Raw genomic sequence first — 27,702 nt, 5'->3', positions numbered from 1 at the left:
CTAAGCTATATTCACTATGAGGAGGAATACTGTTATCCTCAAATATAAGTTGCATTAATAATATGTTATTTTCTTTGTAAAGTTGTTTACAATTCTGTTCTGTTTCAATGTTCATGTGTGAAATTAATGTTTCGAAAACTATTCTCATTATTTTATGTATGTACTTATGTCACTATTTTTGTAACACTGATGTATATGGTTATTTCTATTCTTTTGTAAAGCCCCTATTACTACAAATGTTATCTGTATTATTATGTTTTTAATGATGTATTTTGTACCTTTGTAATTGTATTCTTATGTTATAAAATTGTAATTGTCACCAGTTCATGACATTATTAACTTGTTAGTTACATTTCACTGCACACGTTTCTGTTGGTCATAGTATGTGGACAATATGTGAGAAGTAGGGACTGTTAGTGTTTGCACGTGTGTTAATAATTCTGCAAGGGACTGGATAACAGCATTGCTGGTTCTAAGGACAATTCCAAAAACGTTGTGAGTGCACAAGTGGTGGTTTATGGACTTGCTATATTGTCCGCAAGACTCTTCAATGGTGATTGTGCACCTGCACAGTCACAACAGATGGCTGCTGGCCATCTTTACAAGGACTACAGTGGGTCTGCATCTTTGATGACCCACCAACGCCATTATTTCTACAAGGACTACAGTGGGTCTGCACCTCTGGTGGCCCACCAATACCGTAATCTCTACCAGGACTACAGTGGGTCTGCTCTGTGGTGACCTACCTACCAATATTCTTCCAAACTACGACTGACTCTGCTGTGGGTTTGCTCTGTTGTGGTCCATTACCTGTCAGCATGTCGAGAGTCAGCACTGTCTTTCCATTGGAAGGACAACACTACTTCTTCAAGACTGCATGGAAATCAACTACTTCTGTGTGCATTGTCTTTTACTGCTCAGACTTTGAGAAAAACACTGCTGCTATTTTACTGTGATGAATCAGGACTATCTTTATGGACTGTGAGAAAATTTTAGCTTTTGACCAACGTTGTATCAATAAGTGTGTACATTTGATATCTTTGTTATTGTAATTATGAAAAAATTTTTTCAAATCTGTATTGGGCACTGCCCAAAAAAATTTGTAAAATTTTTCGTGGGGAGCATGGGGGCTATGTAAGTAGGCTGTTTATGTTTTCTTTATGTAAGTAGGCTGTTTAGGTTTTTTTTGGTAACGCCACCTCTCTATGAAAATCACTGGCTGTGCTGTATGCAGTCTGTGGCTGCTTTGCATTGTTGTAATACTGCCATTGTAGTGTTGGGCAGCGGCAGCTGGATGTGAACAGCGCGTAGCGTTGCGCAGTTGGAGGTGAGCCGCCAGCAGTGGTGGATGTGGGGAGAGAGATGGCGGAGGTTTGCAATTTGTCATGAACTGATATATATATATATATTATGATTTGTGATGATATTAAGGTAAATACATTGTTTGCTCTCTATTAATATCTTTCATTTGCTAACTACCCCTATCAGTAGTTAGTGCCTTCAGTAGTTTGAATCTTTTATTTAGCTGGCAGTAGTGGCGCTCGCTGTATTGCAGTAGCTTGAGCAGCGAAGATTTTTGTGAGGTAAGTGATTTGTGAAAGGTATAGTTTAATGTTTGTCAGGGCCATTCTTTAGTAGGGAGTTTTGAAAGTCAGATTGCGTTGCGCTAAAAATATTGTGTGTCAGGTTAAGCACAGTCTTGTATAAATTGTTCAAAGGGGACGTTTCAGGCATAACTTGATAAACTTTTAAAAATTGATATACTTGCCTTTTACAAAAAAATGGTTCAAATGGCTCTGAGCACTATGCGACTTAACTTCTGAGGTCATCAGTCGCCTAGAACTTAGAACTAATTAAACCTAACTAATCTAAGGACATCACACACATCCATTCCCAAGGCAGGATTCGAACATGCGACCGTAGCGGTCGCGCGGCTCCAGACAGTAGCGCTTAGAACCGCACGGCCACTCCGGCCGGTTGCTTTTTACAACCTCGGAGCATAACCAATGCCCCTGCACAGGTCAGGACCGCACAATGTTACAGCGCAAAGCGTCTTGATAGCCAAGAAAGTCGAACCTTAAGGCAGGACACAGGCATATTCCAAAATTTCCTTCCCTGGCACTCAGTAGCTCTACAGCGTATGCTCACCAAATTTTTACGTTGCTTTTGAATGAAATTAAAAACCCACAATAGCCTGTTCAATAATAAATTCAGTTGGGAGGAGCACACCACAGAACTGCAGAAACGCCTTAACAAATCTGTATTAGCAATTCGAGTGTTAGCGGACATAGGCGACATAAAAATGAAAAATCTTGCATACTTTGCCTACTTTCATTCCATAATGTCATATGGTATAATATTTTGGGGTAACTCTTCAAGTCAAACAAAAGATTTCAGCGTCCAAAAGCGTGTAATGCGTATTATTTGTGGAGTAAATTCACGGACGTCCTGTAGAAACCTCTTCAAGGAACTGGGTATACTAACTACTGCCTCTCAGTATATTTACTCCTTAATTAAATTTGTCCTAAATAATATATCTCTTTTTCTAACAAACAGCTCAGTTCATACATACAATACCAGGAACAAAAATGGTCTGCACAAGGACTTAAAAGCACTTACTTTAGTTCAAAAACGGGTCCACTACTCAGGAACCCTCATCTTTAATAATTTGCCAGCAAACATAAAAAATTTAGTTACAAATAAAGATCAGTTTAAATGGAGCCTGAAAGACTTACTAGTGGCCAACTCCTTCTACTCCAGTGACGAATTTTTTAATAGAAACAAATGATGTATCGTATATACTCATACTATTAGTATTGTTATTTAAGCTTTAAAAAATTGACATTTTCCACATCCACGAGGATCTCCTCAGCACGGACCTATGGAACGAAAAACTAATCTAATCTGATCTAATTTAAACCATCGAAGGCAGCAGCCAGTGATTCGTCTGTGCCCAAGCAGGCTGCAGACAGGGTCATCCACACGCATGACCGCTCCTTTAACAGTCAACTCGTCCGCCTTGAAACTCCAAGCCAGTTCCTCAGGTGTTACACCGGAGTCGTCAGAAAAATGTCGCCCACAAGCTGCAGTACAACAGTGGTCGCTCAACCATCCCTACTGCCGTTGCTAATGCGTGAGCCTTCATCCTGGCAAAGCACTACGTTGCTGCATCTGGCGGGTTCAGAGTGCCAAGGCAACGGGTCGAAGCATCTTGTTTACCAGACACAACTTTAAGCTGACTTAAGTGTGCTCTAACTTGTTTCTTGGTGGCTCGGTCCTTGACCAGAAATCTAACTGAGGTGTTTACACTGACGACATCTTATGGCCCCAGGAAGTGGGGATACATTTTGGCTCTTGTCTTCTTGCTGCAGTTACTCTGGAACAAGGAGAGTTTTAGAAAACCGACGTGATGAACCTGCAAGATGGGACAACTGCCCTGTTGTATTGGGTAGCCTCCCTCTGGTATCCAAGACGAATATCGTTCCTGGCCGCCTCCCAGTTTTTCCTAATGACCTTCGGATTACTGTCTTCTAGGAGTGTCACATAGGTTAGATACATGTAGGTGAACAGGAAATGCGAACATCAGATTGGTCGGGGTAGTTCTGTGAGTTTCACACACAGTCGTATAAACACAAAATGAATTCAAATGATTGACTGATCCAACTTAGTGTGAGATTGTAGGTGGAAAATGATCAGGACACATTAAATTTTTCGGTTAACTCGTTCCGCAAATTTCTGCTGTAATAATAGGGGGTGGAAGTAACGTGATATATAGCGCCATTGAAGGGCAATTACCTAAATTCTCAACACAAAATAGCTGGAGCAATATCGATCACTAATACCTTAAGTGAGCCAAGCATCGAAAATATTCCTCCTAAACGCCCAACAGCGACCCCAGTGGGTGCTAAATGCCCAATCCTCCTAAATGGCCAATCGTGGCCCCAGTGGCGAGGGACTTATTTGAGAGCAACCAAATAAAATGTCTGGTAGGGTGTAGACGCCACAGATAATCGGTAAAACCTTTGCCCATGGCACGCTGTACCCTACTGGAACCAGCCTCAGTTGTGCAGGTACCGGGATTAGGTTTAGCCACCTTACACTCTCGACGTTGCCTGACAATCTGCCGTATAAAACTCTAGACGTCCCCCGCATAATGAGTGGTCAAAGTACCCGAGAACAGGAGGAATCAGCTTTCTTGGGATGCTTGACTTTCCAATTATAGTGAGAGTGGTAACAAAGCTCTTGCTAAGAGAATACTCTGGCACCTGCTTACCATCCCTAACTTTAACTTCCTTTAATGATGCATCTACTGCCTGTTTTCCCTCATTTTTATGAGCAGATCTGCAATTTCCCATGGGACCACAGACTCACGCACCTGCCCTTCAGTATATTTGGAGAGCTTAGTGACTTGTTTGTGGTGGGACATGCGGCAGAGGCCGTGAGATAGTTGATGTGCGGTCTTGATGTGCCTCACTTATCTCTTCCTTGCCAATACTCAAGGCGAGGCATAGTCATCGCTTTTCAGCCGAAATAGTTTATGCCCCTCTTAAGATTTACGTTTACCATCTCGACTATGAGGGCCAGTGCCACTGAAACGTCCCCTTAGAAGAATTAATGAATTACTGCGCTGATAAACCCAATACATTATTTGATTTTCGAACAGCTGAGCAGAACTGTACGTATTCACACATTTCGCTCTTTACTTGTTCTGATCAACACTAAACTGACACACAATATTTTTAGCCCAAGGCAATCAGACTTTCAATAATTCCTACAAAAAAATGGCCCTGACTAACAATAACTTATACCTCTCATGAATCACTTACCTCACAAAAATCTTCGTTACTCAAACTACTGCAATACAGCGAGCGCCAATACTGCCAGCTAAATAAAAGATTCTAACTACTGATAGACTTTGTTAGCAAATGAAAGATTTTGATAGAGAACAAACGTATTTACCTTAATAATATTCAAATGTCATCATATTTATATCAGTTCATGATATCCAATATTTCAAATTTACTCTTTCTGATGGACACACGTCCAGATCGTCCGCTCTCAAAATTCTGCCATATCTTTCCCCACATCCACCACCGCTGGCGGCTCACCTCCAACTGCGCAACCCTACACGCTGTTCACATCCAACTGCCCAACACTACAATAGTGAATATTCCAACAATGCCAACCAGCCACAGACTGCACACTGCACAGTCAGTGAATTTCATACAGAGCGCTACGTGACGTTACCAACATAAAAACCTGATCAGCCTACTTTACAGAGCGTTACGTGGCGTTACCAACATAAAAACCTAAACAACCTACTTACACCACTAATGCATATATTGAGTCTCTGCTCTCATCAATGGACATGGACATGGACCCTGAAGCGTAAGTATTCGGTTTCATTTGTCCTTCATGCTCTTCGAGAGACACGGCAATTATTAAAGAATTATGTGTGTTGGTTAGAAAGAAAAACTTGTGATCGAAATTAGGAACGATCCAACACAATCTCACTAGCTAAAGCCAATCTTAAAGTGTCGAAGATCGCTTGCAAAATATCGATCCACTGAAAGTTTTTCACCTTACACCCCAACTGATTTAGGGGAGCGTCTAATTGCACAAAATATGGGATAAATTTCAGAAAACAAGTACGATTTCTATAAACTGGACTACGTCTGTCTAGTCACTAGGTGCGATGTACTGGAAAATGGCTGTAGTGTGGTCCTGATCTATTTAAATTTCTCTAGCGTATGCCATGTGCTCCAAAAATGAAAGTATAGCACACCTGCGAATTTCGTTGATCTCCTTTGCATATGACACCACTATGAAATAACTATTACAAGCTGTGTACACTTTCATGTCAACGTACACAGATTTCGAATATGAAACAGTAAGTCTCAAAGAAAGTTAAATACGGCATGTATATATCAGTATTGCATGTATAATAAATGATTTAAATTTTATACAAAACAATACATGTTCACTTAAATGTCAGGCAGAAAATGTAATACTATCGGTTTTTGGTAATTGTTGATATTAAACACGAACATTAGTATTGTAGGCTACAAATTGTATCTGTGTTATTTAACTAGCACGTGTCTTTTTTTACAACAATAAGTACTAATGTATTGTCTATCAATAGAACATGCAAAAATGTTTCAAGAAACTTGCCGTGACCTGTTGTTAATATGAGGAATTAGCAGAGTTGTTAGTGAATAACCATACTGAGTATTTCTCCAAAATATAATCTCTTCTGTTTAGCCATTTTATAAGCTAGCCTAGAATTCCAGAAGATGGCAGCTTAATTTGTCGAAAATTGGTTAACCCTAAAAGTCCACCACTTGTGGTCTCGCGGTAGCGTTCTCGCGTCCCGAGCACAGGGTACGGGTTCGATTCCCGGCGGGATCAAAGATTTTCACCAGCCTCGAGATGACTGGGTGTTGTTGTGTCGTCTTCATCAACGTCATTCATCCCCGTTACGGCTGGAGGAAGGCAATGGCAAATCACCTCCACTAGGACCTTGCCTAGTACGGCGGTGTGGGCCTCCCGCATCGTTCCTCTACGTTCTGTGGAGGAGTACGGGACTTCACGTTCACGGTTAAGCGCAGTATAATATTTCAGCAGTACAGCTAACAGCAGATACTATTTTGCTAAACCATATTTCACAGTTGCTGAATAAATGACAGCTATGATTATACCATACTCAGTAGTGTGACAGATAGTGACAAGAAGGAAAGAGCAAAATGTGGGAAGAGAAACGGCGACAGAATACACTGCAGGCAGCTTAGGTATAGTGTGCGCGTGTGTGTGTAATTATTTCTACTAACCTTTTATAAATATTCCAAACACAAATTTGTTTCTTGTAATCTCTGTCTTCTTTCAATTACTAAGGTTGAAATCAATACTGTTATATGAAGAAGTGATTATGTCTACAGAATCATTCAGCTTTGCATTTGTAAATCATTAAGGCTTTAATTTCTGTTTAAAAACATGGTATTTCTCTTGTGTGTTATGCCATGGTTTAGAGAAATCCTAAAAAGCACACATTTTGCATGCATACTGGGCACCCAAATTCTTGTGACATCATTATTTCCATCGATTCCAAGACGCCTGATGACAGTTTGTGGACAGTTTAGAAAAGCTGCCAACATTATCTTGTGCCCAACGAGCTGTAAAGGCGAATTACTGTTATTTCTCCGTGATCTGTCTCTGCTTTGTTGGATAATATTATCTGCAGAATTTCTTGGACACAACATACCAGTACATCTTTCAAACACTAGAGGCATACCATTTGCTACAAACAGTGGTGTGCAAAATTCTAATAATCTAGATCCGCGTTCAAATTTGGTTGCTGTGCTCGATGATAGGAGGACGAAAGAGGCTGAAAAAGGTCTACGTTTTCCTATTTGCATTTTTATATCAGATTGATGACAATCAGATATTAAATTACGACACAAACGAACTGCAAACACTGTCTGCAAGTGAGTACTGAAAGCTGAAAATTTATGCCACACTGGGAATCTAACCCGGGTTTCCTGCTTACTAGGCACCCCCCACCACCGTAGTCATCGCAACTGCACGAGCTAACCTAGCAAGCCTCCCGGAGGATGCAAATCCTAAACTTATCCTCATTGCTAATACAGTGTTCCTCGTCCGTTATCCTCATTACTTGCTGCTTTTCGCCGATTTTCGTAAGAGTTCGAGCATAGTGTGCGTCTGGACTGAAGAAATTATTAGCTGTCCTCGCCTTATATATATATATGCAGTATCTGTTCTTTCGGACATGTCCGAAAATAAACACAGAATCTATATAGATACAAAATTTGTCTTCTACCGGATATGTGTGAAAGATGTATACCGTTATAGCAATATAAATGCAGTGTTGTCACTCTAGTGAAGAAGATACAGGTACGATGCCACTGTCACTTAATGTTTCACAATTTGTCATGAATAATGTACAAGACAACACGAATAACCGAAGAGAGCGTGGTACAAAAACGCTTTCTGAGGACGTTTAAAGTGTCTGTACTGTAGCAGCCTAGACAATAATTATCAAAAGCCATAAAACTATCAAAACATTTACAGACATTAGTTAATTCAATAATATTGTGAAGCAAGTAGAATCACTCGTAATTCGGAACAAACTAAACTCTAAGAAAAAAAATGGCGACGCATCACAAAGGAATTATTCGAGTGGATCGGAGACCGGTAGATATGATGTGCATGTACAGAAAAACAAATGAGTACAGTTTCAGAAGACCTGGATGATATATTCCAGACAAGAAGCTTCACAAATAGGGCAAATTAGTAACGCGTTAGTCCACCTATGGCCCTTATGCAAGCTAGTATTCGGCTTGGCAATGATTATGACAGACGAAGTTCTTGGACTTCCGCCTGAAGGATGTCGTTCCAAATTCTGTCCAATTGGCGAATTAGATCGGTAAAATCCCGAGCTGGTTGGAGGACTCTGCCCCTAACGCCCAAAAAGTTGTCCATTGCACAGAAATCAAGCGACCTCGGTGGTTTACGTAGGATTTGGTAGGCACGAAGACATATCTGGAGACGCTGTGCAGGATGGCAGTCAGTCAAGGAATATTTTAGGGAATTGGTTTAAAAAAAAATTTATTTCAGAGGCCCAGTGGAATCTTTACAAGTGTTCCCCCAGATTAATTCACGCCGTGTCTACGTGGCACATGTCGATTGCCTTTCAAAACCGAGGCGGTTCCGTCCAGTTAAAGCTGCTGACAGGAGACACTCTGAGCCCTGTGGTGAAACAACTATCGAATTCACGCCATTGGTTTTAGCAAATAGCGTGAGCGGGATACCGATCACGTGTGTGTACTCTGGAGTGGTCTACTGTGCAAAACACAGTTGCTTCTCTCTCTTGTAATCCAGACCTCGAGCAGAACAGACGTCTTTTTGGAAGGCAGAGCCACCAATGTAAGTCAACATCATGAACCGCTTCCCCTCCGTTGCCCATTTTAATTAATTGTTTGACCTCCTAGACTGGCCCACACCTGCTAACGTCCGACCCTAGGCTCGCTCTCTGTGCTCCGTATATTGAAATATATCCTCTTTATTGTACTTAATTCCCTGTTTTGTCATTTAACGGCAGCTCTGGATGCCCACTATCAAATCCTGACCGTTCGACCTCCTGCACACTGCCGCCACGAGGCAACCCTCTCCGCCTTCCCGGCACCAACTCTTTTACAGTTGGTGTCAAAAGTGGGATGTAACAATTATATCCCCCGTTCCTGGCACGAACTGTTTTACAAAGCACTGTGCCGTGATGAGATACCAGTATGACTGTTGCCCGCCATACAGCCCGATAACTAGGAGTGATGGTCTTTGGTGACACTTCTTTTCGTAGAAGGACAGCTTTGTTTGTCATCCGTGGTAACCTTACAGCTCAGCGGCGAGTCCACGATATTCTACGTCCCGATTTGTTGCCCCTCACGGCAAACTATCTTGGACTTATTTTTCAGCAAGGTAATGCCCCCGCACATGGCGAGTGGTTACACTGTTTGTCTTCGTGCTTGACTAGCAAGATCGCCGGATCTCTCCTCTGCAGGGAACGTTCAGAGCATTCTAGGTAGAGTCCTGCCACCAGCACTGGATTTTGCTGATCTAAATCGCCACTAGGACAGAATTTGGTTCGAAATCCCATAGGAGGGCATCCAACATCTCTGTCAATCAATGCCAAGCCGAAAAACCGGTTGCATAAGTTTCAGAGATGGACCAACGCGTTATTGACTTGCTCAATTTGTGAAGATCTTTCTGTTTAATAAAATATATTTGTCTTAGGGTGTTTAAATCAAGCAGTCATTCAGGTAGCAGGATTAAAACAATGAATGTAAAGTTCATGTATGGAACCTTTTAAGCCAGACCTCTCGTATCAGCTGTGCTCCTTAAACCTTCGTTTACCATTGTTACTATGCGAAATCACTTTTTCTTTTGTCGACTCTCAAGGTCTGATAGAAGAATCATGCTGTTATCTTGTAGCTCCCCCCCCCCCCCATGAACCATGGACCTTGCCGTTGGTGGGGAGGCTTGCGTGCCTCAGCGATACAGGTAGCCGTACCGTAGGTGCAACCACAACGGAGGGGTATCTGTTGAGAGGCCAGACAAACGTGTGGTTCCTGAAGAGGGGCAGCAGCCTTTTCAGTAGTTGCAAGGGCAACAGTCTGGATGATTGACTGATCTGGCCTTGTAACAATAACCAAAACGGCCTTGCTGTGCTGGTACTGCGAACGGCTGAAAGCAAGGGGAAACTACGGCCGTAATTTTTCCCGAGGGCATGCAGCTTTACTGTATGATTACATGATGATGGCGTCCTCTTGGGTAAAATATTCCGGAGGTAAAATAGTCCCCCATTCGGATCTCCGGGCGGGGACTACTCAGGAGGATGTCGTTATCAGGAGAAAGAAAACTGGCGTTCTACGGATCGGAGCGTGGAATGTCAGATCCCTTAATCGGGCAGGTAGGTTAGAAAATTTAAAAAGGGAAATGGATAGGTTGAAGTTAGATATAGTGGGAATTAGTGAAGTTCGGTGGCAGGAGGAACAAGACTTCTGGTCAGGTGACTACAGGGTTATAAACACAAAATCAAACAGGGGTAATGCAGGAGTAGGTTTAATAATGAATAGGAAAATAGGACTGCGGGTAAGCTACTACAAACAGCATAGTGAACGCATTATTGTGGCCAAGATAGATACGAAGCCCACGCCTACTACAGTAGTACAAGTTTATATGCCAACTAGCTCTGCAGATGACGAAGAAATTGAAGAAATGTATGATGAAATAAAAGAAATTATTCAGATTGTGAAGGGAGACGAAAATTTAATAGTCATGGGTGACTGGAATTCGAGTGTAGGAAAAGGGAGAGAAGGAAACATAGTAGGTGAATATGGATTGGGGGACAGAAATGAAAGAGGAAGCCGCCTGGTCGAATTTTGCACAGAGCACAACATAATCATAACTAACACTTGGTTTAAGAATCATGAAAGAAGGTTGTATACATGGAAGAACCCTGGAGATACTAAAAGGTATCAGATAGATTATATAATGGTAAGACAGAGATTTAGGAACCAGGTTATAAATTGTAAGACATTCCCAGGGGCAGATGTGGACTCTGACCACAATCTATTGGTTATGACCTGTAGATTAAAACTGAAGAAACTGCAAAAAGGTGGGAATTTAAGGAGATGGGACCAGGATAAACTAAAAGAACCAGAGGTTGTACAGAGATTCAGGGAGAGCATAAGGGAGCAATTGACAGGAATGGGAGAAACAAATACAGTAGAAGAAGAATGGGTAGCTTTGAGGGATGGAGTACTGAAGGCAGCAGAGGATCAAGTAGGTAAAAAGACGAGGGCTAGTAGAAATCCTTGGGTAACAGAAGAAATATTGAATTTAATTGATGAAAGGAGAAAATATAAAAATGCAGTAAGTGAAACAGGCAAAAAGGAATACAAACGTCTCAAAAATGAGATCGACAGGAAGTGCAAAATGGCTAAGCAGGGATGGCTAGAGGAGAAATGTAAGGATGTAGAGGCCTATCTCACTAGGGGTAAGATAGATACCGCCTACAGGAAAATTAAAGAGACCTTTGGAGATAAGAGAACGATTTGTATGAATATCAAGAGCTCAGATGGAAACCCAGTTCTAAGCAAAGAAGGGAAAGCAGAAAGGTGGAAGGAGTTTATAGAGGGTCTATACAATGGAGATGTACTTGAGGACAATATTATGGAAATGGAAGAGGATGTACATGAAGATGAAATGGGAGATATGATACTGCGTGAAGAGTTTGACAGAGCACTGAAAGACCTGAGTCGAAACAAGGCCCCCGGAGTAGACAATATTCCATTGGAACTACTGACGGCCGTGGGAGAGCCAGTCCTGACAAAACTCTACCATCTGGTGAGCAAGATGTATGAAAAGGTGAAATACCCTCAGACTTCAAGAAGAATATAATAATTCCAATCCCAAAGAAAGCAAGGGTTGACAGATGTGAAAATTACCGAACTATCAGCTTAATAAGTCACAGCTGCAAAATACTAACACGAATTCTTTACAGACGAATGGAAAAACTAGTAGAAGCCAACCTCGGGGAAGATCAGTTTGGATTCCGTAGAAATACTGGAACACGTGAGGCAATACTGACCTTACGACTTATCTTGGAAGAAAGATTAAGGAAAGGCAAACCTACGTTTCTAGCATTTGTAGACTTAGAGAAAGCTTTTGACAATGTTGACTGGAATACTCTCTTTCAAATTCTAAAGGTGGCAGGGGTAAAATACAGGGAGCGAAAGGCTATTTACAATTTGTACAGAAATCAGATGGCAGTTATAAGAGTCGAGGGACATGAAAGGGAAGCAATGGTTGGGAAGGGAGTAAGACAGGGTTGTAGCCTCTCCCCGATGTTGTTCAATCTGTATGTTGAGCAAGCAGTAAAGGAAACAAAAGAAAAATTTGGAGTAGGTATTAAAATCCATGGAGAAGAAATAAAAACTTTGAGGTTCGCCGATGACATTGTAATTCTGTCAGAGACAGCAAAGGACTTGGAAGAGCAGTTGAATGGAATGGACAGTGTCTTGAAAGGAGGATATAAGATGAACATCAACAAATGCAAAACAAGGATAATGGAATGTAGTCTAATTAAGTCGGGTGATGCTGAGGGAATTAGATTAGGAAATGAGGCACTTAAAGGAGTAAAGGAGTTTTGCTATTTGGGGAGCAAAATAACTGATGATGGTCGAAATAGAGAGGATATAAAATGTAGGCTGGCAATGGCAAGGAAAGCGTTTCTGAAGAAGAGAAATTTGTTAACATCCAGTATTGATTTAAGTGTCAGGAAGTCATTTCTGAAAGTATTCGTATGGAGTGTAGCCATGTATGGAAGTGAAACATGGACGATAAATAGTTTGGACAGGAAGAGAATAGAAGCTTTTGAAATGTGGTGCTACAGAAGAATGCTGAAGATTAGATGGGTAGATCACATAACTAATGAGGAAGTATTGAACAGGATTGGGGAGAAGAGAAGTTTGTGGCACAACTTGACCAGAAGAAGGGATCGGTTGGTAGTACATGTTCTGAGGCATCAAGGGATCACCAATTTAGTACTGGAGGGCAGCGTGGAGGGTAAAAATCGTAGAGGGAGACCAAGAGATGAATACACTAAGCAGATTCAGAAGGATGTAGGTTGCAGTAGGTACTGGGAGATGAAAAAGCTTGCACAGGATAGAGTAGCATGGAGAGCTGCATCAAACCAGTCTCAGGACTGAAGACCACAACAACAACAACAATCTTGTAGCTCTATGGGCCTCCTCCAGTACTGGTTGTGGATTGTCTCTTAATTACCATCGCTCTTGGCTTTAAGATTACCTCTTATTGTGGGTTCACTGCATCTACGTTGTTTCTTCCTTGTGATTACAAAGTAAAGGTAACTTCAGGTATTGTTGATTGTGTTCATGTGTCTATCAAACTTATCTTGTGTACCGGAAGTCCTTATTACGAATCAACTTTCGTACTACTTAACAGCCAGTAAAAGCCCGATTCTTTCAAGAATCGAATTCCCAACTATAAAACAACTTCAGTCGTGTGATAACGTTGCCAACGAGTAAGTAAGTGGTTTAAATATTTAGTAGCCGTTAAGCAAGGATGAAAAAAAAAGCTAAGTAAAGCTTTGAAATTACGAGGAAAATTTGTTGGAAGTCACTAAGTGCTCTCTTTATGTAAGACTGGATGAATGTAGTCTGGGTAATTTGCGCTGTGTTTTAAGTAAAAGCAAGTTTTTAAAGCATCTAAATGTCTATGACGGCATACCTTCTGAATCATGTGTCATACAGTGATATAATTTTGCAGGTAAATTCAATGGTTCATGTGCATATTGTCCTCAAACTGGGTTGCGAGTAGTCAGTTGACAGAAGTAATTAATTAAAACGTCGTGTCTGATACTGAAGTTTTAACATGAACAGCGAAAATGTAGTAAGCGATAAATTTATTTCCTTTCATAATTCTGTGTGTGGTGCCAGAGATAAAAATTTCGTAAAGGCTTCAGATTATGTGTGCTCTGTTAGAAGCCGGTAAGTACTCTCACTCTCATATACAGGATGAATAAAGTCCAGGTATTTTCGGTCCATCGGTGCCTCAAGACAGAGAGACAATTTCTAACTTGTCTTATTCTGTTTAACTTCTGACATGACCGCTTAAGGGCATATTATGACACCTTTTTAAATTTTTAAATGCTGTAAATAATTAATTAAAATTTAATACAATTTTTTTGCTTCCCCGTAAGTTGATAGATAGGCAACCCAGAACTGGTAATCGGCTCCGGGTTCCGCATTCGTCGCGTAGTAATATAGACGTGTGGTTTCAGTCTCTTCAGTTACCACTGGTAATTAACTCTAGAGTAACAAGGTGGAGTAAGAAATTAGTCTAGTCCATATAACTTTTATACTATATTGGTACTACAGGCTTCTCGAGCGGGAGTCATTGTTTACCTTTCCATTCACGTTGAGGAGGCTATAGTCTCTCAGGCTTTATTTTCCATCATCTTTTAACAAGTCAATCGTGAAATTTATCAAGAATTCAAGAGGAAATAGTAAGAGAATTTGAACGTCAGGAGGCTGAAAACGTATATTACAGTGATTCAGACGAACATGTGAGTGAACCTGAAGACAGTCATATCACAGACGACAAGGAGAATAACAAATTCGATGTAACGCCATTTGAAGTTGATTCATCAGATCAACGCGATCGTCAAGTAAGGAAAATCTTACATGGCAGAAATGGGTATTGTTGGCACACACACCCCTTCCATAAAAAAGCGTCCAAGGCGCCAGCAGAGAATGTTGTGGTACAACTACCTGGAGCACTAGGCGAGGCAACGAACGAAACGTCTGCCCTGAAATTATTTGAACTGTTGTTTACTGATAACATGGTTTCACTAATAGCTACGTACACAAACCAAAAAAATTGCTAATTCAAGGGCAATATTCACATTGCCGGAATGTTATATTGGAAATAATATTACAAGTGTCTTCAAATTTTGGAAATGTGAAATACAGGGATTTCTCAAGGATCCACCCCTGGTCCACTACTTTTCATCCTGCATGTCAGTATCATGTGTGCAGATGACAGTTCATTTGTTGCACTAGTTCTGCAACAGATGACTTGCAAGAGAAGGCTTCGCTCAACATGAAAAGTAGAAACATTTATTTCAGAGAAAACAATCTCTTTATAAATGGAAACAAAACTACATATAGGCAGATTCATGGAAACAAAAAGTCACTTGGACAACGTTACTGTCAGGCTTGTACATCTCGAACTAAAGGAGACAGACAGCTAGGTATAACAGTGGTATGACATGGGAGGAGCACATCGATAACATTTGCAGCAAAATAAGTTGAAGCATATTCCTGATGAGAAAATGTCCAAGTCAGTAAATATACACACTCTACAAACAAATTACTATGGACTAGTCCATTTACATCTCTCATACGGCATCCTGGTTTGGGGACATACTGCAAATGTGTACACACAAAGGGTGTTAGTATTACGAAAGAGAGCTGTACGATGCATCGTAAAAGTATCACCTAGAGAATTATGCAGAAATAAATTCTGGGAGCTAAAAATTTTAACAGTAGCATATATATATATATATATATATATATATATATGTTGTGTGTGTGTAATTATCTATTTAAAAACTAAGTACGCTGCATTGCTAAACGGAGAATATAATGAACATAATACAAGAAGAAAAAAAATTATTATATATACAAGGAGGTAGGCTAAAATTAACAGACACAGAACCTGTAAATGCTGGGCGCATACTGTTCAACGGTTTACTGCAGTGTATAAAGATGATAGAAAGTATGTCTCATTTTAAAAGAAAAGTAAACTGTCATGTGATCAATATTTGCCCTTACAATGTTCAAGAATATCTTGATCTAAGAACTTAAATAGTATGTAAACATACATTGCAAAGGGAAACAGTAACAAATTTAAAACAGTATTTAAAGGCACTTCCAATATGAAAGATGTCTGCAATAATCTTTCGTGTCAGAAGTCCGATGGTGCTGTTCTCTTGTTTCTGTTTTCCCGGCAGTGCTGAGTGAAGACCAAGGAATTACAGAAAAATGAACTACGTTATCATTGGCCGAGAATCTATCTGCCGAGCATACCGGACAAATATGGACAAAAGATAATTTCATTATGGGTTGCGAAGACATATAACTTTTACGGCGGCATGCCATATTTGGGAAAAGAGATTAAGGATAAACGTGTTTAGATTCGTACAAACGTTTTATTATGTGATGAAATTATGTGACCCTGTACATGGAACCATCCGGGACATTACGATGGATAACTAGCTTGCTTCTTGTGAAGTAGCCGACAAACTGGCCGACTAAAAGTGGACAATGGTTGACACCTTACGCAGTAACAAGCCATAAATCCTATAAACTCTGCTTCGAACCAAGAATAGACCAGTTTCTTCCTCTGTAATCATTTACAAGAAAGAAAGGAATGTTGGAGTAATGGATTCCAAAGAAAAATTGAAACGTTATTCTTGCGCCAACGATGCATGAGATACACGAAGTAGATGAGAAGACAAAATAATCGAACATAGTGATTTTCTACAATGATAACAGACAAGATCACTGTACGAAAAACCAGGCGCTGGCCTACGCGATACATATATGGGCTTTTATATGCCTCAGGAAAAAACGCCTATATCTTGTATAAGGAGAATGGCGGCACAAGCAGCCAAAGCAGGAATGAAAGACAGACTCACGAGAAAAAATTTTCACAAAGAGTTTCGCATAACAATGGAACAGATTTTGACACGTTTTAGGAGCGATATTCCAAGCTCAACAGTACAACCCAAAACGATCTCAAAAAAAAAGGAAAGAAAGTGGACGATGCTTTCTTTGCAGTCGAAAAGAAGACCCGAAAAGTTTCTTTGAATGTCCGAAACCAGCGTGCAATGACCGTCGGAAAAATATTTGTCACACTAGCCATAACAGTTGTTCGACAATGTTCGATATATTCAAAATTTGATCAAATTTTGAAATTAACTTATAAAATCTGTATTTCCTGTTTCATGAGGAACTATCTTTTCGAAGTTGTTAGCTTTATATTTTTTATAAATTTACATATTAGTTGTGATATTATGCTAAACGACTCCTTCAATGACTCTTCCGCATTATGATCTGTCCTTTCGTGTTTTGCAGTCTTATAACAAATAGGGTAATTGAATACAACAGATAAGTGCTATCTCATATTTCCATATATGACAACCATTATATAATAATATACATTGATATTATAATTATTATTTGCTTTGTCATATTGTAAAACGTTCACAATAATTTAGAAAAATGTTGGGTAAATTTTTATCCCATCATGTTATTTATGTCTTGGGATTCACACTTTCTTGCTCTAGGGTTAGAAGTCGCGCCGCCTCCTCTTCTGTGAGACAGAATCATGGAGTCTACGCCTTGAAAGACGCTGTAACGGCACTGGATGAATTATAAGGGATACGAAATCAGTAACTTTGGAATCGAAAGTGAAATGCTGGCATAGCAAAATGTGGCAACTTCTCACAGTGGATGTCATCAATGCCAGATAATATTACGTGAAATTAACGAAGTAGAACAGCCATTGGTCGTGGAGCCATTAAAATCTTCACCATATGAAAGAAAAAACTGAAAACCCTTTTTTTCAGAAAATGCTTGTACGTGCTTCAATTTTAGGAATAATACTGAGAAAGATTTTATGGCTGGTGCATAAATAGTTAACTAGTACGTCGACTAAGGAACGTCCGAATAAAAGTTCAGAATAGAAAAGAAGGTATAGAGGGCAGGCCGCCTGCATGTGTACCCATGGATGAGGTACGGCGTAGAAGTGACTCAGAATATTGGGTGTTGTAAACATGCGTGCAGCGAGAAATTGGCATTGAATAAAAGTAACTGGAAGACTGTATCAAACCGTCTACAAATTATTTAGTATTACAAAACTGCTGAACACGTAAGAGAAACTTTGTTTGTACCAATAAGATCGAGGAAAATGATAAAAATAAGAGAAAATTTCATCCCGAAAGACGGGTATGTAATTGTGCAAAACGGATACTCTTCCCCTAGGTCAGTGCTCGGCAAACAATGGCTCATTAGCCCTTGAGTGTCGTTTCTCAACGAAATACCACATACGGAGATGAACCTACAGAGTGACTGAAACTTCGTGGCTCATACGCCGAAGTCGATTTCGGCTTAGATCTGGCAATGTCTTCGAAAGACAGGGGTTGGGGGGTGGGGGGGGGGGGGGGTGAGGGCAGAGACAACATTTAAAAGTCACAAGCGTAACATAATTTTAACGTGCTATTGTACAAAATCAAACGATGTAGGGAATATCTATTCAGTTAAAGAGTGTGTAACTGTTTCTCATAAACGTGTTAGCAGCGGAAAGAAGAAGAAGATAGACTGAAGACCCAAAGAAATTGGTATACTTGCCTAATGTCGTGTCCCCCCCCCCAACCCCCACCCCACGAGCTCGCAGAATTACCGCAACACGACGTAGCATCAACTCGATTAATGTTTGAAGTAGTGGCGGAGGGAATGGACACCATGAATCCTGCAGAGCTGACCATAAATCCGAAGAACACCAGACAGTGGCGATCTCTACTGAACAGCAAGCTACAAGGCATCACAGATACGCTCAATAATGCTGATGTCTGGGGAGTTCGGTGGTCAACAGAAGTGTTTAAACTCAGAAGAGTGTTCCTGGAGCCACTCTGTAGCAATTCCGGACATGTGGGGTGTCGTATTGTCCTGCTGGAATTGCCCAAGTCCGTCGGAATGCACGATGGACATAAATAGATGCAAGTGTTCATACGGGATGCTTATATACGTCTCATCTGTCAGAGTCGTATCTTGACGTATCAGGAGTCCCATATCACTCCAACTGAACACGCCCCAGACCATTACAGAGCCTATAAGAACTTGAACAGTCGCCTCCTGACATGCTGAGTCCATTGATTCTTGAGGTGGTCTCCATACCCGTACATGTCCATCCGCTCGATACAATTTGAAGCGACACTCGTCCGACTAGGTAACATGTTGCCAGCCATCAACAGTCCAATGTCGGTGTTGACGGACCCAGGTGAGGCGTAAAGCTTTGTGTCGTGCAGTCATCAAGGGTACATAAGTGCGCCTTCTGCTCAGAAAGCCCATATCGATGATGTTTCGTTGGGTGATTCGCTCGCTGACACTTGTTGATGGCCCAGCATTGAAATGTGCAACAATTTGCGGAAGAGTTGTCCGTCTGTCACGCTGAACGATCCTCTTCAGTCATCGTTGGTCCCTTTCTTGAAGGACCTTTTTACGGCCACAGCGCTCTCGAAGATTTGATGTTTTACCTGATTCCTGATATTTACGGTACACTCGTGAAATGGTCGTACGGGAAAATCCCCACTTCATCGCCACCTCGGAGATGCTTTGTCCAATCGCTCGTGCACTGTCTATAACACCACGTTCAAACTCACTTACAACTTGATTACTTGCCATTGTAGCTGCAATAATCGTTCTGCGGCAGATCTATTCTCTTATATAGGCGTTGCCGACCTCAGCGACGTATTCTGCCTGTTTAAATACCTCCGTATTTGAATATGCATGCATACACCAGTTTCCTTGGCGTTTCAGAGTAGTTATTTTAACAACGAACTAACAGCATATCACTTGGGAAGTGATGTAGTAATAACTTTGAGTTCTGAGTAAGAAACAAGTGAAAGACGATGGTGGTGACAAAGAAATATAAGCTTGTGTAATAACAAATAAATATACTTGCAGACATGACTGGTTTTCTTACTTCTACTTTTACATGCTTCGGTGGTGTTGATTTATCCTGATCCTGAGGCGAGGGCTCTAAAGCGAAGATAAGTTGATTTTAACTTCTGGAATAGTATTCCTGACACACAATAAGCTGAAAAATGTAGAATCTGCTGTTCTTTCCTCATTCGGGTTACATATTCATTCGAACAATTATTTTCGAGCTTAAACCTTGTGTAGAGTAACTGAGAATCCGCATTTACTTGTGAGAACCTGAAATCGAGTCTAACATTGAAACAGAATATGAGAACGTGACTTATGCAAACTTACCAAGGACATGCAAGATCATCGTTCACATTACCTTTTGTGTCACTGACATGGTTTAAGTTTTATGACCACCTTACAATTGTTTACCCGTTTTCTATTGTTCCTTAGTTGGTTAAAAGTTCATGGAGGTATATGCAGTGCTTGCAGCTGAATGAAAGGCAGCTTCTTTTTTACCATTCGCCTTTTGTTTCTCTTACATGTGAAGTATCTTCAGTGGACTGTATGTACGTATATGACAAAAGCTTTAAGTACTAGTTACAAATAATTTCTGTACCATGTTTTCTCTTGTTATTCTCTCGTTTTTCGGATTAGAGACAACTTTTGGCCAACAAGTCTTGTGAGGTTAAATTATCATGTGATGTTACTAGTTCTGATGTCGTCAGTCAATATGTGATCCTGGAGACATAGTCTATAAAGTGGGTGTGTACCTACCATATGTCCGATTTTAAGACACTTTATTCACCTCTATTATTTTTCATTTCACTTCCAATTTCCTCCACGCATTTAATATGTGTGTTTGCAGCGTACATTTGCCAACAGTCGCATATGTTTAGCCTTCGTTCTTTTGTGTGTTTTGGAGTGCATGTGTAGCTTGAAAATTGTTTATTTGTTTGTTATTTTGTTATGTGTGAGTGAGTGTGTGTGTGTGTGTGTGTGTGTGTGTGTGTGAGAGAGAGAGAGAGAGAGAGAGAGAGAGAGGGAGGTGTGTGTGTGTGAGAGAGAAATTAATTTATTATTTAATATGTTTATGTTTTTCATTTCTGTTTGTTATGGTTTTAGTGGCTATCATGGTCAGTGAGTTACTGTTTATGTTGAGTTGGTCATTAATTAATTTAATTTTCAATACAAAGACTGTTTGCATATGAAAGTATTCCGGTATTTTCAATAACGTATTGTTGTAATTGTCGACTCTAATAATTTTCATGTCCTGTTCCATGTTGGATGGTCCATGCCCATGTTTTATCAGATGTTTGGCAAAGTCAGAATGGCTGTTTTCACACTTCCAGCTTCCTGTATGTTCTTTGTTCTTAGTTTTCAAATTCCTGCATGTAATTACCAGGTATACTGATTCATGTTCTTGACATTCTAACTGGTATATACCGTACCTACTCGCTGGCATTTATCTGATTTGTAAATTGCTGTTTGTTAACGTGACTGGAGTATGTATCTTGTTCTGTAAGCAATGTGAAATCGTTTCCTTTTTAATATATTTGCTGTTCTTTTTGTTGATACATGTTTATGTGTTGAAATGTACCATTTCTTCCTCTTGGTCACGTCATAAGCGTTATTTCAGTCAATAGTTGCAACAAAAAACTCCAGACACTGGAGTAAAACTTTCATATACAAAGAGCTCTTGCAACTTGAAAGAAAAAAAATGGTTCAAATGGCTCTGAGCACTATGGGACTTAACATCTTATGTCATCAGTCCCCTAGAACTTAGAACTACTTAAACCTAACTAACCTAAGGACATCACACAACACCCAGCCATCACGAGGCAGAGAAAATCCCTGACCCCGCCGGGAATCGAACCCGGGAACCCGGGCGTGGGAAGCGAGAACGCTACCGCACGACCACGAGATGCGGGCAACTTGAAAGAAAGTAATTAATAATCAAATCAGAAAAACAATAACTCACTGATGTTGTCAGCCACTAAAACAGTAACATCGAAAGTTGAAAAACGTAATTAGACTAAATAATTAATTAATAAATCTCTCTCTCTCTCTCTCATACACACACGCACACGCACACACACACACACACACACACACACAGAGAGAGAGAGAGAGAGAGAGAGAGAGAGAATTCGACCCACACACAGACTGTAAACACACACATCCAGCACACAGTGAAAAGTAATAGGGAAGTGCTGAAATAAATGTGGTAGAAAAAACTTTGAAAATCGGCCATCTGCAGAGCACAAACCGATTAAATAAATCCTTAGGATTACCCACATAGACTGACAATATCAGAAGTAGTAACACCAAACGGTAACTTAACGTCATGAAACTTGTGACACAAAAGTTGTCTCCAACATGAGAAACGAGAGAATAACGAGGAAAACGTAATATAGTAACACACCTGTGACTACTGCATCAAGCATTTATTATATACGTCAAATAAACATGTCTTACAGGCAACTGAAGATGCTTCAGAAATAAATGTGGCGAAGCGTGTATGACAGAAAACAAACTGCCTTTCATTTTGTTGCAAAGACGGAACATACGTCGGCGAACATTACAATTTAATTTTATCAATAAATAGTATCGTTATTAAGAATGACATCAAGCTTTAATCAACGAGTCTGCAATCTTACTACGACTTGAAACTTTAAGTTTACTTTATGAACTTAATTTTACGGAGCGTTGTGGGTCGAAAGAAGATTTTGTTCGAAATGTTGAGGAAGGTATGTTGAGATGATTCGATCGTACAGAGAGAATGAACGAAAGGGGATTGACGAAACTACCATAAGAGAGTGGGTGGTAGAACTGGGAGGAGTCGATATAATCGAACGTACCTCAGTAGGACTTAGGACCTTTTTTGTTTTAGAAAAAAAACAGCTTAGGACTACCCTTACGTGTAAACGATTTATTATCTCTATGGTTTAAGTTCAGAAAAATTGTCTTTCAATATAAATTTCAACCAATGTGCTGTTTATATTAGAATCTTTAATGAATTTGATGACCCCTGCTCTAGGCACGCAGTTTGGTATCTAGAAAAGTTGGATATTTAATTACTACACCATTAAAACATCCATTTTGCGATGAAATCGCTAAAGGCGGAACTAACTGACTCAAAGAAGAATATCGACTGTCATTTCGTTATTTTTTTAATTATATTTTTTTAAATCATCACAACAGATTTAGAAAGTGAAAAATGTCTTATATGAAAACATAAATTGTTTTTTATGTACGATAAATACGTCGTAACATTACAGCGTTACGGCTTTTCCTATGCCAAGTCGTTAATGTACAACAACAAGGACCCCAACACACTTGCCTCGGGTGTGTCTGAAGCTACAGTCTACATCTGCCAATGATTCTCTATCAGGGATACCATACTCCGTCCCTCTACCAACAAACTTTCAGTCCTATCACAAATTTTGTTTGCAATCCCATATGATCCTTTTGTTGTTAATAAACACTGATATTCACAGTTAAAGAGGTTATAAACACATTCGTCACAATAAACTCTGAAGTTGTAAATGTATGTGTAACAAGTACCAAATGAACAAGAATGAGAATAGTAGTTTTCTGAGCTCTACTTCGTTCCTTGAAATTTGCCTCAGTAATGTAACAAGACGTTAGTAATATTTTATTTTCTTGTTTATTCAGTTTTTACGTTACGAAAGCTGCGTCCCTAACCACTGACGATAGAAAATTTCAAAGTTAAAAATGTTCGTTTGTTGTAAACTATTGTAAATGGAAAGGTAAAAGTAAGTTTTACTTCTCTATGTGTCTCTTAAGAAGTTCCTGCTTTCTTTTCCTTACAGGAGCACTGCTGGCAATGTTGCAGTTACCCGCCTACCACAGACGGAACCGAATGGTAGTCATGATGTACACATCTCACAGCATGAATCGGTGGATACAGGTCACGAACGCAGCTCAACGAAACAAAAAACGCATGTGGCAGACCGAGAGAAGGAAAGAAATAGTAATCGCCACACAGCAAGGAAAACCGTGCCCCATATCGGTAATCCAACAAACCAGAATGACGATCACCAGCGACCGAGAGTTTTACGAAAGGGGCACGTAAGATACAAACGACCAATAATGAGGAAAACCTCCTTGTCTTGGGAAACAGATTCTGTGATACAGACAAATAATCCCCCCCTTCAACCGAGCTCCGCACAGTTTATCACATCATATCGGAACACTTACAAATTTCCTCCAGAGAACCACAACGTAACAGACTCTTCTTATTTACAGAAAAGTTCCAGTTCAACTCGAGATGGACGGCATCGATACGTACAGCAAGTACATCATGCTGAGTCACGGAATGACAATGTTAGTGAAGTTAATTATATAGAGATATCTTCACAGAAATCAGATACGGGAGCTATCAACGATGACATTGCTACTTATACCTTGCCTGGCTCAAAAATTGTACCCGAAGACAGAGTGTCACAAAATGTCAGAAATCAGAAAAGTCGACTACCAGTGTACGCAAACGACAGACAACGACAGCCCCTAACAGATGGGGTACTGAAACAAAATGAAAAATTACGTGATAAAAATCATAATGTCTTTCATATGAGGAAATCATCGGAGCAAAATAAAAGTGTTCTCTCGAACAAGTCTTCGTACAATAGCTACATCGATCCACTTTCTCACGAATTGGGTGATGAAGTGCCTGCAGTCTCCGTAATCAATCACCAATCACCAGGAAGATCCTTACATATTGGGGACGAAGGGAGGTCACGGGTAATGAATGAAACACATCACTTGGCCCCGTCGTTGGAGACAGAACGTAAAAGTGCTTCCTACGCTAATCAGGAGCTACACTCAGGCTCAGGTATAAACTTGAAATCCATGAAAATGTTATTAGAGCCAGTGGTAGCGAAACCAGTGGCCCCCCAAACGGCACGACATACAGATAATGTTGGATTGGAAGACGAAAATCATACAGAGGGGAGTGCTGTCCCCGAAGATCTCCCAGATTATTCGAAGGAAGCTCCACTCCAACAGTTCGCAGAGCAACCGAAAAACGCTGCTAATCCCTTAGAAGCAAGAAGTCAAGAAGGAAATCACATAATCAATACTATGCACAAATTAAGACATGAGAGGAGACGCAGAATATTGGGCCGACATCAGACCAACACTTCGACACGTCTGAACCTAACGTCTGAACAAAGAAGCGGCTCTCACTCTCTTAACATCAGCCACCCCACTTATAATATTTTCAATTTTTATGGGCCTGTTATTATTACTGGTGGAGCACTGCTTCCAGTCAGTTCAAACGATTCTTCTTCATCATCCTACGAAAGTGGCGCACTTAGTAATGGCAGCTACAATCCCAGTAATGTCCTTTACATTGCCGACAAAGAAGCAGTTTCCACTCAAACTTCGAATGTCGCAAAAAATTTCAATTATAGTAGTTTAGAAAACAATGGAATGACCATGGTTTTTCTCCCTACTAGACTTGCTAATAGATTACTTCTACAGAGCTATAATCACGAAACTGACGGTTCAGTTCTAAATGCGGGGAGAGGTCGTGGAATTGATGTTAACTCAGCTAGGAGTCTACACAACAGACCAATCAATCAACCAACCACCTCTTCACACTTTGACAATCCATCTCCTCATACAGGAGGTGAAATCAGCCTTACCTCTGCCTGGTCGGACGATCCACACCAGGACACTGCAGCCCACAACAATGGGGTATCTGAACACAACATTGGTACACTAAATGTGTCGGCAAATATGGGAAATGACCTTTCCATCTCTGGAGCAGGCACTATGGGTTTCAGTGGCACAGAATCCGGCAGTGCACCAGGTAAACCGTATAATGTTTATCCTGACAGTAATGTGTTAAGTGCAGAAGCGAGTTTACCTCCATATACTGGTCCATCTGGTCAAGAAAGCCAGATTCCATATAGTGTGAGCTCCACAGAAAGAACTACGAATCATGATTCACCTTTCACAGGATATGATAATAGCACTGTTAGTCCCAACACGAATGCAGGAATTTGGTCTACTGATGATAGGAACAAAATTATAATGAACTTTGATGAACCAAGTACACCTGAAATTGGAACCAGTGTTGGGGCACTGGTTGCAGGTAGCCTGCCAAACCAAGGATTCCATTCCGGATCTGTACCTGCTGACACATCGTTCGCAGGATATGATAATAGCATTGGTAGTCCCAACACGAATGCAGGAATGTGGTCCAGTGACGATAGAAACAAAATTATAATGAACTTTGATGGACCAAGTACAACCGAAATTGGAACCGGTGTTGGGGCATCGGTTGCAGGTAGCTTGCCAAACCAAGGATCCCATTCCGGATCTCTACCTGGTGACACATCATTCACTGCTCCAGGCACTCGACAAGAAAGGGGATGGAAGATACGAGGTCGCATTGGTTTCGAATGGAACCCAGAGCTTTCTGGGGTCACTGATGGTAGGATGTTGACCACACCACCAGAAAATGCATGGAACGATCCATGGGGAAATTATGGGACTTCCTACGATCCTACAATGGGAGCACAAATTTATGGCTGGAAAGGTCCACCGCAACCTTACTGGCAACACTATAATGCACTTTATCCATTCAGGAATCAAGTATATGGAGGCTACAGTGCAACTGGGGGATTCGTGCCACCTCCATATGCTTCACATGGGAGATCAGCAGGTAGAGCAGGTTCTATGTGGATAGAGGGTGACATCTGGAGAGATTATACCCATGGAGAGCCTGATTACACTACATCTCAAGATGGCCAACCAACGACATACTACGGACCGGGTGCTTCACCATTTTTTGGAGAGGGGGATGTTAATTATTCACCAACAAAGCCTCGCAGTAGGAGACCACTGTCTCACACTGGTGCCAGCTTAGTAGGAGGCGTCCCCATTGGAGCAGCCAGAAGAACACCAAGTGGGCGGTACGCTGGTCAACGCCCCACTCATAGCAATCAGTATTATGGACCGCGGCCACAAGGTGGAAGCTACAATCCAAATTTATTGCATTCGCTGGGATAATAACTGGGGGCTATCAGCCAATATTTCGTGTTTTCATTTCTTCACAGCAGGTGAAATCAATCAAAAAAAAGTTTTATTGGAAGCTAGGAAAATGAGAACCACGTGGCTACTCACTGAAAAATAATGGTATCGCAACAAGGACATGAGGTCTACAAAGAATAATAATGTCATGATTTTTCAAATTTAATCAACAATCAATGTTTGCAACAAACTGCATTTACTTTTACAATTCCTCATTCTCTGAAGATACATTTCGAATTAACATCAATATTATGAATTGTGAGTCAATTTTATATAGAGAGATATACATGTATGTACTCACTTATAGTCGTTTGTATCAATGTGAGAGGACAACATTAAATTTTATATTTAGTGTGAATGTTAATTTCAGTATACATTTTGGCTTCAAATGTTATAATAACTGTGTAAAAGTTTCATCAATGCATCTAATTACATGTAGGGTACAATGAGAGTAAATAGTACCTACAATCAGCCCTTGCTGATAGAGAGAGAGAGAGAGAGAGAGAGAGAGAGAGAGAGGGAGAGAAGTGGCCCATCTAAACGTTTCAGCACAAATATCTGTGGTACACCAATAGATACTGAAAGAGACCCACTGGTATAAATGTAAGACAGGTGCTCATAACCGTTAATGCTATGAGACATTCTAAACAGTAAGCAAATATCAGTTCCAACACAAACTTATGTTTGTTTAAATGGACTCCTCATATTACTGGGTGGTTATAATTAAACCTTCCCTATTTAACACGTTATAACACGGAAACTAATGACCCTGCGAGTACCAAACTTGGGACCTTTAATGTCCAGAGCATGGGGTGCATGCTTTCCATGC

General features: G+C 40.5%; 1 protein-coding gene across 2 annotated transcripts in view; it reads left to right on the top strand.

Moving 5' to 3' along the window:
- Positions 1-27,234, top strand: part of LOC126418480 (uncharacterized) — a 102,678-nt gene extending 75,444 nt beyond the window's left edge. Inside the window, exons 3-4 of one of the 2 annotated variants that reach the window (XM_050085254.1) lie at positions 23,645-25,932; positions 26,128-27,234. In XM_050085254.1, the coding sequence (XP_049941211.1) occupies positions 23,645-25,932; positions 26,128-26,852 (3,013 nt within the window). In that variant the 3' untranslated portion in view covers positions 26,853-27,234. Of the gene's footprint in view, positions 1-23,644 lie in introns of both variants that reach the window. The other variant, XM_050085253.1, reaches the window with a different exon arrangement.
- Positions 27,235-27,702: the final 468 nt, after the last annotated feature.

The sequence above is a fragment of the Schistocerca serialis genome, chromosome 9, assembly GCF_023864345.2.
Source record: "Schistocerca serialis cubense isolate TAMUIC-IGC-003099 chromosome 9, iqSchSeri2.2, whole genome shotgun sequence".
Classification (NCBI taxonomy): Eukaryota; Metazoa; Arthropoda; class Insecta; order Orthoptera; family Acrididae; genus Schistocerca; species Schistocerca serialis.
This window is presented reverse-complemented; position numbering and strand designations above follow the sequence as displayed.